The sequence below is a fragment of the Lagopus muta genome, chromosome 4 (assembly GCF_023343835.1).
Source record: "Lagopus muta isolate bLagMut1 chromosome 4, bLagMut1 primary, whole genome shotgun sequence".
Lineage (NCBI taxonomy): Eukaryota > Metazoa > Chordata > Aves > Galliformes > Phasianidae > Lagopus > Lagopus muta.
In genome coordinates this window covers 50,199,026-50,219,211 of record NC_064436.1, presented here as the reverse complement: position 1 = coordinate 50,219,211, position 20,186 = coordinate 50,199,026, and the positions used below count along the sequence as shown (strand labels likewise).

The window sequence follows — 20,186 nt, the reverse complement described above, 5'->3', positions numbered from 1 at the left end:
CATTACGTTTCTCCTCTCGAGAGTAAAAATATTAATGAGAAAAAACACAATATCTGAGAAACAGTGTAATCTATTGCAACAATAGGAAAAAAAATCTTGTTAACAACAGACCCTAACCCTAGGTTAGAAAAATATTGCCACAGCATGTACAATACATACAAATACCAATATCCAACAAGACACTGGTATGTTCATTTTTTCTTCCAGGTTCTTTAAACAAGATGCAGATTGCTAACATTATTGGTTGAAATCTGGAGGCAGACAATCAAAACACATTTGATACCCATTCTAAGAATAGAAAATTGTTACAGAATTAGAAATCTTTGGATGCTGAACTTTCACCCTAGACATCTGTGACATTTTTGCTAATAAAGAACTACAATAAACATAGGAAGAGTGTATAGACACCATCACCTGCCCAGCATATGTCGCTGTTGCAGATGCTGCCAATAAAGATCAAAGCTTTCCCTGCATTAATGAGCTCAAACTAAGCACTGCACAATCTTGCAGCAAGCTCTAGACCTCTACTGACTTCTACTGAGTAGAAGGTTGGGCCAGATGAACTCTGGACCCCTTTCCAACCAAGTATTTTATGAGCCTGTACAACATTTCATAAAACAAATTCAATTTATTTTGTTGCAATTCAGGATTTGGGTAGCAGAAAGCCTGGTAAAAACAGCTCATAATCATTACTTGCCCAGAAGAAATTGACAGTAGCTGGCATGAACTTCAAAATAAGTGGAACAAATAAAACATAAAAATCCCTTTTTTCACCAATGATCTAAATGTCTTCACTAAAAGATAGCTATGGCTAAGAACTTGTATTCAGACACCAGTGGGCATGTGATAACAGACTACAAGGTCAATTAAACAGACAGCAACATCCTAAGTCGTCTCAGCTAATAAACAGATGATAATCCTCCAGAAATCTCCATGCGGGTTTGAATATATTGCTGGTCACAATTCAAAAAAAAAAAAAAAAAAACCAGCATTTTATGACCTCTTCAATTTACGACAAAATGAGCAAAATTCAATTCATACAGCTGGCAAGTGGAGGTTCAGCCCATGCACCCAGGAAATGGTGACATCACAGCACTCCTGTGGATGACTACAGTATGTTTTCAGCTATGGATCAAGGCATAACTTTTCCATTACTTCTCAGGCTCCCCACAAATCAAAGAGCACCATTAGATCTCAAAGAATTATTAACCAGTGTTTATTTAGATGCTACTGATGCATGGTATCTTGCTTGTTTACACACTTCATGTTTTCAGTAACGCTGTATTTACAAGAAGCGTAATGAAAGAATTCAAGAAACAGTGTTTGCACAATTACATAAAAAGCCTTGAAGATCTCTTTGAATTCAAAAAAGATTGGAAGAATAACTAACCTCAATCTGATTTTACTTTTTAAGTGCTTTTCATAAAGAAAACTTGACTATTCATTTCTCTCCCTCCCCAATTCCCCCAGTAAGCCAAGAACTACTGTTTTACTTTTCTTCATCCATATAGAGCCTAGGAAAAAAGTGTACAGTTTCACAGTTGATAGATTATTTCTGATTTCTGTGAATGCTCAGAGTCAAATCAGGATTTTCAAATTCACCTTTGATTTCACAAAATTTCTCCCCTTCATTACCTTGCAATGGACTCTTAAAGGTTTTGATTACATGCACTGCAAGATCAGCCATTTAATCATCAACAAAATGTGGGCCTAGATTTTATACAGTCCGTGATACAAAATCCATTTCAGCTTTCCTTAGGAAAAAAAAAAAAAAACACATTAATACAACTGTATGTAAATAATTATAGCGGAACACATGGGTAGAAACAAAAAGAAAGCATGTAAATCAGAGGTTTGTTCTACTAAATTTGAATTGAGATGAAGAGTAGAACTGATTAAAAAGATCCCAAAAATGCTATTGTACTACACAGTTTGCAGCAGAGAAAGTATTTGAACAAGACCACAAAAGCATGCGTTGGGCAGGACCTAAGTTATTAGAGTATAAGAGGAAAATGTGAGGGGAATACAAATCTTAGGACATACATTAAAACCACTGTAGACAGCTGATGATTTTTTTTCCTGAAACTGCTGGGGACAGCACTGAGTTCTAATAGTTCCAACACACAAAGGAAAGAAGATAATTCTACAATCAGTTGATCAGCTTGGAAGACTAAGTTAAGGCTTCTTGGATGGAAGAGTTAAATCCCATACACTTTTTTGAGCAAAAACATACATTAGTCTTCTTTGATCTATTGTGCAAGGGATGCTCTTTCAAAAGTACTGGCCAGCTTCACATATTACATAGCAAAGGAGCTGTGCACTTGCTTGAAAACCTCAAGCTGGGAGCTGCTAATGGAGTGGGAAAGTAGGCAGATCTCAGAAGCAGCCATCCACAATTTACAAATGCAACGTTAAAAAAAAAAAAAAAAAGGAAGAAAAATAAAAACCACAAACAAAAATCCAAACAAGAAAAAAATGGGGTGGGAGGGGAAAGAAAGAGAAAAGAAAGAAAAAAAAAACAACCAAGAAGGATTCAACAACTGGACTAGAAGGTAAATCTGGAAATATCTGCTCACAGTGCCTAAAAGTTTGCATTCAGCAATGAGATTACACTCAAGGGCACTCAGGGACCATGCCAAAATAAGCATAGGGTATTGCACTTAGATTTTGACATCATGGCTTCCAGACAGGATATCTGGAAGTAAATGAAATTGAAAATGCAAATAGAAGCATCTACAATGCAAGTACTCAAATCTTAATGATTTTGTTTAAATTCCAGGTTATTCTGGAATGTGACAACTCCTTGCTGCTTGGATCCATGACAACTACATAGATGCTATTCACTTATTTGAACAATCTGCACCAATATGGTAAGCCATGTTCCAGAGTCATGGGCCACTTATGTCCTACAATGCATTGGTGGGAAGGGACATCGAACACTTTATGCTCCTGTCTCAAGAACAGCAACGTGAAAAGTATTAAACAACATAAAAAAGCAGGATGTAGCGACAATCCTTGATTCATAAACACTGTTGTACACACCAGACAAGTTTCCAAGAATATACCAAGAAGGATGACGCTAAGCAAAAGTGATGGTAAAAGGAGTATTTAGTTAAGATGCCTGAGTATAATTTGCAGGAATAAGAACAGCTTTCCAAGCTATCACCAAGTAAAAGAGAAGAAAGCACCAAATACAACTAAAAGAAAATACTTTTAAGTATAAACATAAATTGGTTTATGTCTGAGCCTGTCTGACACAGAGAAAATGAGCTACTAATTCAATTGAAATCCAGCTTCTGCACATATTACTGTTAAACATCCAGCATTTGATGCTGAGATTTCAGCACTTATTTTAATATTATAGGCAAACAGTTTCAGCAATTCATTGGTTTTCCTTAAAACAAACAAACAGAAACTCTTACCTTTGGATCAAAATCCAGTGACATACATCACACCACAATGAAATCAATCATCATTTGAGATGATGAAATGGATAAGCTTACAACTTACCAACAGCTATGACTTGTATCAGCTCTCCTTTTTAGCATTTTCCTTTTTACTTCCAGAGAATTTTAGAAACATGTTTCCTAATAGCCTTAAACACAGAAAACCCAATTACAAACTAATGAAAAACCTATAACTAACCTACTATTTTTGAATCTGTTCAACAGACAGAAGCAATTCAGAATTGACAAGAATGCATTGTACAGGATGCATCTTTTGCATTTTTTAACAGCCTTTCAACATATGGCAAGATTCATTTTAATTTCATTCAGGACATGGCATACACAAAGCAAATAAGGACATCTAGTCAAAATTATGCTGTAAGAAAAATTAGAGATCAAAACAAAAATTAAATGAAAAAACCCTTTTTGTAATAAATAATGGCAGCTGTATCAAATAAGAATATAATTAAGTTAAAAAGAGACACAAGAAGAACCCCAATAAAAAGTTGCTTAAAGACAGGAACTCACAATGATTCATTCTTGTTAAGCTTTATTCTTACTCTACTTAAAGTACCAACAGCACCATTAACAGATGCATAGAAACACTCTCAACCCTTTGCAACACTATAATTAGATTGAATAGGGCTATAAATCTCCAAAGTGCTGCACAAACGTTAAGCTCTGAAAAGGATGTGGAATGGTAGCATACAAGACAAGTGAAGTGACTTGCTGTAGGGCAACACAGAAGGGCAATGAATCAAAGGATCCCAGGCTCTCCTTAGCAATGACTCACACCTGATCTCAGGGCCACCTCATTTTGGTCCTAAATCACAAGCTGCTGAATTCAGCAGAATGCATTTCGTTTTCAGTCATATGTCAGGCTTTAAAAAAATAAAGAAAGAAAACAGAAATTAAAAAAAACATTCTAAGTATCACCTGTGGGTCAAACGCTATGCATTGTTGTCTTCTCGTCTTTGTATTGTAACAGGGACTGTTTAAGTACCAGTACAGCTGAGGGTACTCTAAATTAAATTGAAAGGCTAGCAGTGAAATTTTATGAGAGCTTGTCAGAGTTCAACCACAAAACTGATCTGTATAATCGTAAGGAATGCGTACACAAAATATACAGCAATGGCCATCAAGTTGCCTTGACAATCCCCTCCAGCCCCATTACCTGTCGATGCTGAATTCAAGATTCAACTAGATGCTTAGATGCTGGGAGAGTTCTGCTGAAAGGGATCTCAAGGCCTTTAATGAATTTGCTTTTGCAAGACAAGCCTTGCAAGGCTATTCTTGGTAGCGCAAAACCATCTTTGGAATCAAAGCTTGCAGTATAATCTGCTACCCAAAGTTATAGTTACCCAAGCAGACAGATTCTAAGAAAGAAAGAAGGCATGAGGCACAAGTTCTGGAATCAATGGCAAAATGCATTGACCGTTTCACAGGTGTGAGCTGGACGTGATGGTTAATGTTTGTTACAGGTTTGTGTGCGTGCAGATCCATATGGCCACACCCCCTCCCTCCCTACAAGAAATGCAGAAAATATTACTATTTTTTATTTTTAAGGAGAAAAAGCATCTACAATGTTTCAGTTTTAACTATATCATTATCTCAAGAATTTATCTCTAAGTTCTTAACAGAAAGCATTTCACTGAATTTTCCATTTTGCCTGAAGCACACACATCTGCAAGAACAGTAGCTTCACCAGGTACCTTGAATGCGAGGTGCAACACCAGAGGCATTTCTTACATTTCAACGTTCATAAAAATCCAGGGGAGAAAGTTCTGACAAGCATTTGTTAATGTTTTGACACATGCTATAAATATCCTGGCTGTCAGCAAAGGAAAAAGTAATCCCATAATATTTGAAGAATTTCTGGTTTTATTGTTTAAAGTGTAAACATTTCACATGAACCCTAAGCCACTGTAGCCAGCAAGCTCATTCTCACGTTAAGCAGGTTAGCATTCCAGACCAGCTCAAGGGGATGAGTGTGTTGCTCAAGTGATTTGTTTGAACATTGTCTAAACTAAGAAATTACTACAGAATGAAGAGGAGGATGCTATATTTCCACACTGTTTGCAATAGACCACTTGTACTTCAGATTAACCTACTTGTGTGGACATGAAGAAATCACTCACAAAGCATTGTTTTACTATTGCAGGATCAAGACATTTAAACCAAATCTTTCAAGCAGTCGATGGAGTACAATCTGAAAGGTAAAACTTTTTTTGTTCTCCTAGTGTAGTTTAAGACTAACTGGCCATTCACTATCACAGCCTCAGTATTCCACAGTAGGCAATACCACTGGATTCACTTTCACTATGCAGTACCTTATATTCCAGCAGTGCTTTGTGGCTATGAGCACTAGTGACAGAACAGGTTCTGAACTGTGTTTCTTTCCAATGCCTAACATTTCAGTTGTAACAAATAAAAGCTTGCCCATTTCCACTTTCAATTTTAGAAGAAGTTGAATACTGTAAAAAGGAAATACAGGAACATGGAGTTGTCTCATTTTAAATTAGTTAACAAAGGTGAAAAAATAGGAGAAAATGTGAAAAGGAAGGCAAATGTGATGGAAAGAACAAACAAGTACAAAATGGGGGAAAAAAGAAAAAAAGAAGTACTTGGGGAAAGAGAACAAACTGGAAAACAAGAGAATTTATTTGGCTTAAGAGGGAAAGGAAAGCATGCTGACATCTAACTGCTTGTCCTATCCAAGAGCTGCAGGTTATTTCAATAACAGATCAAACCTAATATCCTGACAATTTTAAGCACGCTCCATCATCCATTTGTTGTTTTTCTATGTTGTTTCTTTTTGTTGTTTTTTTTGTTGTTGTTGTTTCCTTTTTCTTTTGTTTTACTAGATTAGAATTACTGAGTCATGCTAACTGCTTAGGGCTTTATCCAATTTTCTTGGTATTAAGAGAGGGTGATACACTGAGCAAGTACACAACCGCTGCAGTGCCTGCCACTAGCAATATATGGGATGATGTAAACAAACCAAAAGTATTTGAAATATTCGGGACAAAATGATTTTGAGGACATAAAGCTAGAATTGAATACCACAGCTGAGATCACATATCCTACCTGGCCTTAATCCTGCCTAAAGGCATAAATGCAATATCTATTTGAAGCAATCTCCATAGACATCTGAGCCTACTTCCAGAATATTGCTCCCTTAGTTAAAAAACTATTACATACTTAAAGGATAAGGGCCTGCTAAATTCCAGCAGTGTCTCTTTATCTCCACTGCCAGAAACTCAATGGGAAAAACTAAGAAATTTAAAAAAAAAAAAAAAAAAAAAAAAAAAAAAAAAAAAAAAGCTGTTTGTCTATCCACAAAGTTGCTTCACAAACAAACAAAAAAAAGCTTTCAATAAGCCAGCATGCCAATTCTGTTGGTACAAGTTAACTCATATGTAAGTGCACTTACATTTAATCCTTACTTTCATAAGCTTTACTATTTTCTTTCTAAAAGAAAAAAAACCATGCAATTCAAAACATGAGGTCTGTACTATCTCTTTCTCTTCCTCTGTGAATAGAATGTGAATAGATCACCTAAATGTTCAGAGCCTTACAACAACATCTGTTAAAGGTTCTGCTATTGATAGCCCCCAGGTTGTTGCTGAAGACCAGTATGCTGTTCCCTGGTTTTTGCATAGAACTTACAGGCAGATAGAGGCAACAGCCTCCAGCAGACAAAGGATGAAACCTAAGATCCAAGAGCTTGATTAATCTTGGTGTAAATGTGCTGCTATGCTGCAAGGTAGTGGCAGCTACATGACAGCATCCATGGCTTAACTACATAATAAAGCTAGATACTGGCCTGGTTTGCCTAGCTTTTCCCCCAGACTTCATCCTGTGGCAGTAGGCTGTAGCCTTGACATTCACTGCCCAATATTTTTCATTCTTCACAGCAGAATTTCTCACTGATCTGTATACCTGTAACTGACATGATAAAAATGAAATTATTCCAGAAGGTTCAAAAGAGAGAAAGAAAATATTTATTGAGAATCAATCCACATCCAGGAAATACTCCTGTATTTAAGCAAGCTCCAAGTCTTCAGCTGAGTCTGCAAATGAAAGGCTAAGGAAAGTGATTGTTGAGTCAGAAGAGAGAAAATAACAGCTCTACAGCCAGATGTGCTGACATTAAATTCAAGTGAAAGGATTTGTTTGCTCTCCTGTCAGTGCCACAGAGAAAATTGACATGTGCAATTTCTGGTTCCTTCAGACCCAGAAGAAATAAATATTCTGAAAGGCAGATTCTGTCCTTATTTGCATTCTCCATGTCCCCTCTGGTGAGAGTAGAGAAAACTAAGGTCACATCACAGTTATATAACAGCCAGGAGAGAATCTGTTTTGTATTCACACTGCCACACAGATCCTGAACTGTTAAGGATCTAAGGGACTGCTGGCAAAAAATGTATAGCTAATGATGATGACTATGTTGAAAAATAGTGTATTGTAGCTGAGAATTTGCCCCATCAAATAGTGTTACTGTACTCTTTGTGCCTACTGTTATTTCCATGGAAGTAAATAGGAGGCATTACTTTCAGAGCTGTGTAATTCTGTCAGGAGCTGGATAGAAGCTCAGACCCTGACGTACTGTTGTTTTCCTAAAAAGAACCTTTCTAATCTCAGCACCTGCCTTTTCTAATTCCAGCTAAATCTTAGCTTTCACCACCTGTGCCTTTTAACTATTGCTACCTTTAACATCTCATAGCAACTGTGAAATTTTCCCAGTGCTCATACAAAACACCACAGTTTCTAATGTATTGAAACAGGCAACATGCTCCTATACTGTCTACTCTTTGCGACCTAAATGTATCAAGTCTGTAACATTTTTAAGCCTTTCTTCTTCATTTCATCTTCAATCCAAAGGTCGATAACTTCTGCAGCTATATATGCAGCATTAGAAGCGTCTGTAAGAAAGCTATCACAAGAGACCTTTAATTTAGGTCATTTCCTTCATATTTATAAAATAGGTCTGATGGACCTACTGGGAAAAAAAATCACCAAATTTTGAACAGTGCGCAGCTTCTGTGCCAGGAGATACGGTACATACATCAGCTGAAAAAAACAAGACTAAAGAACAAGGACATGCATAAAAAACTCCAGAGTTTCCAATGGAAATGATAATTAGTTTTAAACTATTAAATTGAGGGACTCATCAAAACTTCTTTTAGTACTAGAAGGTCTCCACTGCTTCCAGCATATGATCACAGGACATGGATGCAGTGTAACAGATTCATGGTCTGCAGGAGTTTAGGGCAGGGAAGAAGTTACAAAGTTACAGAATACCACAAATGAGGGTGGAGCAGTTCAAATTTCAGGCGCTTGATCCTCAGATGATACAATCGGGAGAACACGTACTGCAGTGCATCAAGGACGTCATTAGGTAACATCTTGAACTGAAGATATTTCTCACAAGAGCCATGAATAAGCCTTCTGGGAGGATATAGAATAGAAACTGTTCAAGAAGACAGGGAACAGAGAAGTATTTTGGGATATATTCAAATAGTTCCAAAATGTTTAGGAGCAAAAAACCAGTTTTTAACAGTTATACTAGGATGATGTGAACACAGAACAAAGTTTCTGAATTATAATATTTTATTTTTACTGCAACATTTTTATAAGCTCCCTTATTTCCTAAAATAAACTTCAAAAAATGGAACTGGGACATTGATGGCATACATCAATTGCTATGCACTTTCCTTCCTTCATCTACCCAAATTCTCTGCACAATGGTTTCCAGCTGGTCCTTTGAGTAGTCCCAAAGGCAGAAGAGAAACAACCATTTGATTTCATAACCAGAACTTCAGTAGCTCTGTTTCCAGACATAGGAAGAAATAAGACAATTTTACCAGTAAGAAAATTGGTTTCACAGGTATAGAACACAAAAATTTAGACTACTATGGGTGTGTTAGTTGTTTAACACCTGCTTATTTATCTATACACATACTTCTCTTTACAATCTAAGCACCTGCCATGTAATTTCATTTAAGGATTAGGGGCACGACAGTGACAATCTGCTTACTCTAACTGAATTTGAGCTGGTTTGTAAGAATGAGTAAATGGAAAAATTGGAAAAATGAGTCATGTTTTTCTCTTGAAAGATTCGCTTCATCAAATCTATGAAGCCTATGAAGTATTTGCTCTCCTCAAGTAGGAAAGCCACAGAACAACTGCCCATACAGTTTCTACTCATACTACTGCTACTCTAGGAGGCCTAGATTCTCTAGCTAACAGATAAAAAACAACCTATCCTCAGAGCTCACACAGACCCCCATTTCACTGAGCTGTATACTGCATACCACACAAGCCAAAAGCCTTTTAAGTAGTACCATGGTAATGGTGTGTTCTAAGGGATTTAGTATTTCAACTTCATGACTGGTCGGACTCATTCTAGCATCTCAGTGGTACTTTGGTGAACTACAAATACCCAAACCCAAAGCTGAAATCCACAATCCCTTCTGGATGTCCACAGGTGTCTTTCTGGCTAACTAAAGATGTTTTGATGGCTGTAGGCAGAGCTCATACCATCTCAACAGGTGTCAGAAAATATCTCCTGCTGAGCTCATCTAGGAACCATAAAATAAGCAGACTATCAGTATCAGGCATGAGAAAAGGCTGTTCAGCCAAATACATAATAGAACAGGGAGTCCAAGAGGAAAAAGGCTTTAATCAAGTGTCTATATGCATGCAAGCCCGCAGTAACAGGGCCCCAGATGGATTCCCACCAGCTGAGAGCTTGTGAACCCTTTATTGTAGGATGCAACTCCACCAAATTTCCTGTGAACTGAAACATTATGGGACTGCTGAGGCTACAAACCCTGGCAGTAGTATGAAGGCCACATCTCACATAGACTCAGAGCATAATGCTCAACCTAAAACACAGCAGCAACAACAACCTCCAGTCAAAACCATCAGGGAGCCAGAGCTTACTTTTACATAGTATCCAAAGGGTTAGCAAATTGCTTCATAAATTAATAAATTAGCAGCCCTGGTCCCGTTTAACGCTCAGCCTCAAAGCCATGTCTCACAGCTATCAAAGCCACAGCCCGGACAGCATGCTGCACAGAATGCTCAGTACTCATTCCTAGGGCTTTTTCTATTTTCAATGATTTAAAAAGACATTAGGTACAACTGAGATTTTCAGACCAAGGGATGAAATCCATGAATTCATTCTCCAAAGTACGAAGTTGCAAAGAGACAGTTTAGTGAGACTCTTAGTTACATAAAATTGTCTACAGCTATTTTGAGACTCCAGCTGTGTCCCCCAAACACAGATTTCCATGCCGCCAAGCCTAACACAATTACTGAATCAAATATAGTGTCTCTGCTGATTGCTTCTTTCACACGTACATGACCATCTGCTTATCACACCCCTTTTTTGTTTTAATTTTTTATATTTCTTTTTTACCTTGACACATATTTAGACCGCACACTCCTTGAAAAACAATGCATTTCTATGTTTGCACCTACGCAATATGGCCCTAAATACAATTTGGGATTTTAGGCATCTCAATAGAACAGATTATTAGGATATATAGGATTAACAGCTTTAAAGGACTGGAAATATAAATGTCAGTAGCTTAAACAACAGAGTGATGTAAGCTTGGGAAAAACACACGTAGGGAATAAGCTCAGCTGAGGAGGAAATGAGTGTTTGTATGCTGCAAGCTATATTTGTTTTTCCTTTGTGCAAACTGGCTAATGGTTGTGAGAGTTTTGCCCTTTACTCAACTCTTTTTTTAATCATCAAAAATAAAACAAACATTTTGTATGGTAAATCATGGCTGGGGAAACGTTCTGTGACCGAGTGGTGCAAGTGATGAGGAACTAGTAAGAGAGCACACATTTCCCTTAAAGCCTTATAAATATTTAAAATCAATTGAAAAGGTGTAACAGGAAAAAAAAAACCACAGAGATCACCTCTAAGTCACACCCCATAATCAGTATGGGCTCCATACCACAGGGCTCTAGACCACAGGGGCCTCACAGAGAGCTCCACCCTCTCAGAGATATTTAAAGAAAAAGCCCTGCAACTACCACAGAGATTACTCAGTGAGCAAATAGAAAAAGAATGGCTTTAAAGTAAGAAACGTCAGCAGGGTGGAAAAAAGAATGATCCAACCACACGTTAAAAGCTTCCCGTGCCACTCAAAGGACAGCAGCAGCAGGGCAGGGACTGTGCAGGCCCACTGCTCCTGGACGAGGAGTGGGATGCCAAAGGGTGCATCCCAGGGCCAAGCACTGCTGCTGCCTGCACCTGAAGTTCTTTATTGAACATGCACCAGGATCACATGCTGGAATGTGAGGAAGCGTTAAGATAAGCTTGGAGCTGAATGCTCAGCACCATCAAGTGAGCAGAATGGTTTCACCTGCCAGGTTGAGTGCATCTCTTCTGTAAGTGTGTGGGAGAGCACGGAAAGTTGTCACTATGAAGCATAAGGGCAACATCTGTGAAGCAAATAAAACAAGGGACATGACACACTGACCAGCAGCATCAGAAAGCCACTACAGGAAGCAAAAGACCTGTCTGACCTTGCTGATTTGGGAACAAGGACATTCTGGGGAGGAGGTAGCAGGACCTAACATAGTTATGCATGATATCACACTTTGTGGAAGATCTGCTTAGGCAATAGCCAACAGTTACAACTCAAAACAAAACAGCTTTGTAAAACTGATAGCATCTACTTCTCAGTACTTTCCCCTTTGGCCAGAACACCTGCAAACAAGTGCAGGTGTGCTCACACTGTGCTGGCAGCACTCAGACTTCCCTACCTTGAGGTCTGCCTGCCACTACATCTCAGTTTGATGCAAAACAGCTGCCTGAACAAAACAAAAACATGAAGGGGTAAGGTGTAGGTAAAAATATCATCAGGACCTGATGAAAACACAGCAGGAAGATGGAAGGCATAGGTAGTGAGTGGCAGTAAAGAAGAAAAGTAGTGGATGTTGCATTTACACCAAATCAGACTCTCCCCATTCCAGCTAAGGTATTTACTGTATGGTAAGGTATTCTACTGGCATGGAACAACTGGCATGTGTTGCCATTGTCAACCATACCAGTAAACTTTGCTGGTATTAAGACCACATACACAGAGATAACCAGCAGGTATGTTTTCTGATTTCAGGAGCAGCATCAGGCTAAGTCTGACCTTCTGTATGCTCTTTGAATAGAACTAGGAATGTATGCAGGTATTTTCACTGCTCTGAGCATCCTGCCCACCAGTTTTGTTTTTCATCACACTGTAGCTGGACATCATGTTGGCAAGATGGTTTTCCTCAGCACTTGGAAACAATTACAAGACATAATTACTCCCACACAGTGGATGCACCTCTCAGCTAGAAGATTGGACTCTCCCTTGGATGCTGTTATTAATAGTCCAAGCATATAATAGGCAGTTTGCACTATTTTGCATACATAGTAATGCTAATGTGATCTGAGAATGAGGACAGTAAATGCAACTTTTTGTCAATTATTATTATTGCAAACTTCCTGGATAAGCACTTAAAACGTACATATACTGCCATCCTGCAGACAGATGTTAAAGTCATGATAACATTACACCCGCTGGTTACATGGTCAGTTGGCCACAGCCTGGTGATTAGCTGTTGCTGTGGTCAATATTCATCAGACAAGTGCTTATTACTCCAGTGTTTCTGAATACTAAGTTGCATTGTTCTAATTTCTTGGAAAGTTTAGGGCTGAGCTGATCGGAAACTTCATGTGTGACTTGGTTTTCATCCTTGCTATCGCTGCTTCTACAGCACTGTCCTTTAAGGACCCCGTTATCTTCTCATGGATACTGAAAAACAACATTCTGTGCCATCAGATCTTCTCAGCAGAAGACTTAAATCTATGTCAGGTTACAAAGTATTGATATTTCAGGTGTATAAATTCCCAGATAACAAACAACACATGATTTTGAGGCATGAAAACCTCCAGGTTTTGATGCCTACCACAGTTAAAGTCACTTTTCTCCCATGAAAAAAGAAAACCTAGAAGTTTAAACCACTTTCGTGACTCCATCGGGAATAAGAATATATAGTAACCTTAAGTCCCTACATACAAACAGAAACAACCCTAAACCTCATGCCCTAGATAGCATAATGAGTACAAGTTCTTCCATTATGGAAGCAAACAGTTGTTGGCTGTGTGCAGTATTAGCATGTAACATCTCCCAAAGGTTTGCCACTTCAGCCACAGAAACAAAAAGAATCAGGCCACTGCACTGAACAGCAGAAAACAATTGAGTTCAACTTAGTTTGGGCCAGAGAGAAGAAAGAGAAGAGTCAGGGAAAAATGCATGATCGAATTGTGGAGGTTAGATAGGATTCATGTAAATGTATGGAAATGTAGGAGGTTTGAGACAAGTTAAAGAGTGATAGTGTGAATAAATCTGAATGAATCAATGGGGGATCTGTCAGAGAGATGTTTGAAAAGGTCCACTAAGCGCAGATACAAGAAAAAAGTTTGGCTGGCAACAAGTGACAGATACAGCAGGTATACGCCATGTCCATTAATGGGACTGAGATTATAATAGTTCTGAATTGGTTTTTTTAATTATTATTATTGAAGAAATACAATTGAATAATCCTGACATTTCCTTGCCAAAAGCTGGGGTTTGACAAAAATAAGCCATAGAGAGTTTTCTATTTTTATATTATAAGAAAAAAAAAATGAAGAAGTATTAACAAAACTGTGAAAACTTCCATGGGAGGAAAAAAAAAAAAAAAAAAGGAAAAAAAAAGTATTTTTGGTGATATTTCTAAAAATTCCTTTCAAAACAAAAACATACACTCACATGTGTTGCACAGTTCCTTCCCTTTCAATTCTAACAATCTTTGTAAAATATGTAAATATTCTTCTCAAGAGCTACAGATAAGATAAGAAAGATAATTTGCATTCAAGAAATGATGATATTCGCTGATGAAAAACAAGGAATTGGTTTGAAAGGTGCAAGCAGAATGCCAATAGACATACATAACCAAGGCTGACCGCCCTAAATTACTACTGTGGCTAACGAAATGTTACGAGTCTTCAGTGGGTCCCTTCTGACAAGTTATCATCAGTTAGCTGGACTAGAGATGCACATAAACAGTTCAGTGGGTAAATGAGGCCTCATAAGAGGACGAAAAGATCCGGTAGACCTGAGCAGCTCCACAGATTTGTTTGTCAAGTAATGAAAAGAGCACATTTGAGAGGGAGGAGTAACATAGGACAGGCAGATATAACCTTGGCAAAAACATTGTGCTGGCAGAGGGATAGTACAAGGCTCTTTCTGGCAGACACTGACATCCCTTGCCCTGAAACTCAGTGTCTGCCACTCTCAAAACAGGAGGATAGAACAAGCTGCACTCACAGAAGCACTTGCAACTTTCCCTTCCTTGCAGAGCAGTGCAGACAGTAGGAACTGTGTGACTGGGATGGAACAGACATGTATTCCCACTGGGGCTGGACTGCAAGCTGGTCTGAGTGTGAAAGTGACACGTCTGTGTTACAGCTAAGGAAAGCATGAATAAGAAGCCTGAAATCAATTCAGATACAGAAAAGTTAACAGGCAAATCCAACTCATGAGGTGGGACCATTTTCTGTAATGAAGCACATTATGATGCCTCCCCAGGTTGGTTTGTTTATTTTAGATGCTACGGAACAGTTGATTTGCTCCCTGAAGAACTTTGAATACAAATCACCAGACTAAGAATCAGTCAGAGGAAAGGAAAGTAGAGATTTCAGTTCAGCTATTGGTGTTACTGCAGAGACCTCACTGCAGACATCATATTGTTGCCTTCATAATAACTACACTAAGACAAGAGATGCCAATGAATCCAGATGCTCACTGAAAGACATTAGACATGCTGCATGGTCTTACTTTTCACAAATTTTTTTTGTTGTCACCTGTATACTAATGGGTCAGTTCTAACTAACTTAGACTATAACTTTCAGGTACAGGTGCAGAAATGATCTGGAGAACCCCTAGGACAAGGGGATTCTGGGCCCAGAACAATTCTTTCTCTCTTTGGAAACAGCCTGCCCTCAGAATAGAGAGTTAGGTCAGGATAAAAACAGATTTGAAGAGTCCTTTGTACTTTATGGAACGCAAAACATTCCCCATATGCTATTAACCCGCACACAGATTTGCTGAAGTAGCTATGTCCCTACTCTTTCTTCCTTAATAACCTTCTTCTGTTAGCTTTCTCTTCCTCTATGACAGGAGGGTGTTTTTTCTAGAGTATGTTTACTAGTTCCCTAAATTTCTAATTATAGTTCTCTGCTCTACCATCTGTGCCACAATCTCTCCATGCTTTTTTTTAATGTTATCAGTTACCAATTGTTCTGCTGCCTCCTCCCCTCAGTAACAAATTGCACTTCCCTCCTCCACACCTGATCCTTTTTCAGCCTTTGGCACACACTGAGGACAGCCTCTGAAATCTGCTGAGATGAGAATGCCTCCTCAGCACAGAAGGCAAAACACACCACCCAAATTGGGAGAAGCTTGTCAAATGCCACAGATGTCTGAGGTTATTCTCACCCTATCCCAGCAGGGTCTAGTCTGAAAACCACCTCTACCTGGAAAGGAGAGCAGAAAGAGGCATCCTAGGCCACTGGGGGATGCAACATTCAGTTTCAATAGCCAAGATAACACATCCAAGTGAAAGGATATCACTTAGTAATTTAGAGTGGGAAAGGAGAGAGGAGAGTGAGAAGTTGAAGAAACAGCAAAAGCTTATAAAAAAATCAGAATGCAAGGAAGAAAAAATAAACAATCAAAAAATTGACTGAAGAAGAATGACTCAGATCAAAAGTCACCGAGTCACGATATTTGTGACTTACTAGAAAAGTAAAATAATACAGTGCTTGCTCTCCTCACCTTTCTGCCTGAAGAGATTATACGTGTGTGTGTGTGTATATATATATATATATATATATATATATTTATAAAGACAGAATCAAAATATAACATCCCATAAACAGAAGTTGAGATTGGCCTTTTTTCTGTTCCCATGTAAACTTCTAGGAATATCAAGACAGGTTGTCAAACAATTTTTATCTCTCTGAAATGCTTGCCCTTCCCTTTTTATGACATTATCATTTGCTTGTTTCTTTTTCATAGCACAGGTACAGTTTAAATAGGCAGTAGAAGCTGTGTTACTACATAATCTTAAATCAGATATGCTGTGTTTCTCAAATCCGATAAAGCAAAGCATACTTCTCTTAAAGCATACTGCAGCTTGTAATGCAAGCTTACATTTGTGGAGTCAGACATCATACATCCTTGTCATCCACAGCAAGGTCTCACACAAAGAAAAGCCCCTTTCCACCCTCAGAGGGGGTGCCACCAGCAAAACATTTAACATCCTTCCATTTTTCAGCACGTATCTCACACAATTGGCATTCTGCTCTCCCCTAATTAAACTCAGTTACAGCCTCCTTAATAGACAGAGCAGCACTTTTCCCAACTGATTTAGAACTGTTGTATTCCTATATCACTGTATTTCAAAGCAAGAAAGTCACTTTCTTAACATCAAGTCTTCCTGGTCTCTGTGAACATTGATTTAAGGTGTTGCCAAGAAAATACAACTAGAGTATCTTTTGTATGGTCAATTCAAGGTCAGCAGGAGTGGCTGGTGAACAATCTGAGCCTCTTTCATTGAAGAAAAAGGGGAAAAAAATATTTTTACATTAACAGAAGCAAGTACTGGCACTAAATATGCAAACTATGAGGCAATAGCACTCTTCCACACTATGAGAATCTGAACAACTTCAACAACATAAAAGAACATAATGACTTACTCTAGATGTCTTTCTAAACTTGGTCAGAGATAACATAATTATCCATTGCTTGAGCTCTCTAACCCTTTTTGGTTGTTGTTGCTGATCTGCGTATCACGTGCTTGATTTAAACTGCTCTAGACAGGAGCCTCTTCATATTATTATTTGTTAGTGGAACTATGAATACAGTATGGAAGTCTTTAGAACAAGCTACATAAAACAAAATAAGTAGGATTAAAGCATGTCTTTTCATGGTATGAAACCAATTTGTTCCTCAGAATCCTTTCCCAAGTTTGGCTTTAAATACTATTATAATATACATGGTCTGTTCTGAAAACAATGCCTCCTATTTCATAATGCTGTCCCATGACATAAGAAGCAGATGGTGGTGGTATTGCAGAAAAGGCTGAACCTTCCTGCCAATATTCCATTACATTTTGTTGCTGTGTGGCAGCAGAGGAGCAAACTGGTGTCTGACACGGAAGTGCATATGACACAAAGGTGTGTCATTGAATTCTTCCACGTGGAAATAATTTCACTCACTGACATTCATCAGTTCTTGCTGAACATTCATGGAGACCAAACAGTGGATGAAAACACAGTGAGGCAGTGGGTGGTGCATTTCAGCAATAGTGACAGCGACATGAAAGACAAGTCATGTTCCAGGCAGCCACGCAGCTGTCACACCACAAAATAAAGAACATCTCAGATCATCCACATGAATTGTTGGATTACAACCAGGGAACTGTGTACGGAGATCAATATCAGCTTCAATGTGTTGGAAACAACAGTGGCAACACTGAAATATTGCAAAGTTTGTGTCACATGGGTCCAATGAATGCTCACACAGGAACATAAAGAACATTGTATGCAAGTTTTACCTGACCTCTTGAACCAATACAAGGCTGAAGATGACATTTTCCTGGATCACATCATCACCAGTGATGAGATGTGGTGTCACTGCTATGAGCATGAAAAGTCAACTCTGACTGTGACACTGCAACACTGACTAAGCCAAAGGCTTGAACTTCCGGAGTAAGGCCAGAGAAGATGACGTCCTTTCTCTTTCAATTCAGTAACACTGGGCCCCATATCAGTTTGAAGACTATGGAGCACATAGTCTCAGCTGGACTGTCCTACCACACAATTCAGATTTGGCATTTTCTGAATTCCATCCCTTCAGGCTGATAAAAGAAGGTTTGTGGCAACATATTCTTGGCAACAGCGCCTACACAGCAGCTATGAAACAGTGGGTCACCTCCACTGGTGCAGATTTTTACAAGTGCAGCATGCAGGCTGCTGTTCACCATTAATGAAAATGTATAGCTAATGGTGATGATTGTGCTCATAGTATGGTTTGAGTTGGAATGGAAATCAAGGATCATCAGGGCTCCAATCCCCTAGCCCTAACAGCTTCCCAGGAGATCTCATCCAACGGTGCCTTAAACAGCCTGAAGTTCAGGGTCCTGACTTCACACTTTGCCAGGCCTACGTAAGTCAAGATCACAAACTCAACCAGAGCATGGTTGCTGCAGCCCACGCTGCCTCTGATCTTAATGTCTTTAATTATCTCCTCCACACTAGCAAGTGCGAGGTCCAGCAATGCTTCCCCTCTGGTCAGTCTGTCAGATACCTTAACCTGAAAGTTATCATCTGTGAATAATCCTGGATTATTTGCAGCTCGCAGAAATATTAAAAACAGTGTTTTATAACTCAGAATTTGCTCTATCAAAGTGTTATTGTGCTCTTTGCATCTTCAGTGGGAAAAAAAATAATAAGCTATTACTTTCAGAGCAAACTATGTATATAAGGAAGGAGAGGACAAGAAGGAAAAAAGACCAACATTGCTCAGACAGTAACATTGTAAAAAATATATTCCTACTTCAGGGATGTCAACTAATTTTTAAGATAATACTGCATAAAATATTTCCACGCATTATATCTCCTTCATGCCAGTGAACAAATCTACCTGTAACTAATCAGCTGAAAAGCATAAGTGCAGTAGCTGCGGAGATAATTCAAACAGTTGTAATTAAAAGTTACAAACAGTAAAGTGCTTTTTATAAAAGTAACAATGGTATTTCCATTTATAATTGCTTACTGTGAAGATCACAAACGTCTTCACAACAGAATGAAGGACATCAATTGGCACTTCCCAATAGTTAAAACCTATACAAGCAAATTTCTTTTAAAAATCACAGTGTTATAAATACAGGCACTCAGTAGGAAACTTGTCAGAACAGATTAAGCAGAAGCAGCCTGATGTGCAGTGCCTCCCCCCCAGCTCGAAGCAGGATCTGCCCTCAGAACCTGACTATGGGCAGACTTGGACTGATTTCACCAAACCCAGCCACTTTAAAGCCAGGCACCCAGGCCTGCACAGGCGCTTCAGTGGATTCACCTGCCAACTGACAGTGATTGAAGTCATCACGATCTACCAGAGCTGAAATAATATTTGCATACTCGTAGCCTGTGGTAAGCATGAAGGATAGCAGCAGCTTAGCCTCTATAGAAAGAGGCTTAACGTAAGTTGTCTTTCCCATGGACAAACCACACAGTCACTGTGACTTACCTAATGCACGGCAGCCATTGAGACTTGAAGGCCAAGATTCACAAGGGTTGGTCAGTTTTAAGCAGTTTTTGCTCTTCTGTTTTAGAAGCAAGTTTGAGCTAAAACTAAACATGTGATTCAAACCAAAACAAGTGTCAACATACAGCTTAGCTCAATTGAATTAACTTTGAATCATTCCTAATCTAAAGGAGAGATAACTCATGGGTATCCAACATTTTGGCTTGCCTGGGCTGCACTGAGTAAAGAGGAATTCTCTTGGAGCACATATGTAGATCATTCCAGAAGTAATGCCTCCTGTTTATTTCCATGGAAACTGCAACACATACTGTGAGCAAAGGAACACTGCTTGATAGAGCAAATCCTCAGCTACAGAACACCATTT

At 38.7% G+C, this 20,186-nt stretch overlaps 1 protein-coding gene across 3 annotated transcripts in view; it reads left to right on the top strand.

Annotated features, from left to right (window-relative positions):
• Positions 1–20,186, top strand: part of C4H4orf19 (chromosome 4 C4orf19 homolog) — a 44,123-nt gene that overhangs the window by 17,018 nt on the left and 6,919 nt on the right. For all 3 annotated transcript variants that reach the window (XM_048942946.1, XM_048942947.1, XM_048942945.1), the window contains exons 3-4: positions 2,780–2,870; positions 5,608–5,662. In XM_048942946.1, coding sequence (XP_048798903.1) covers positions 2,834–2,870; positions 5,608–5,662 — 92 coding nt within the window. In that variant the 5' untranslated portion in view covers positions 2,780–2,833. The remainder of the gene's footprint in view (positions 1–2,779; positions 2,871–5,607; positions 5,663–20,186) is intronic.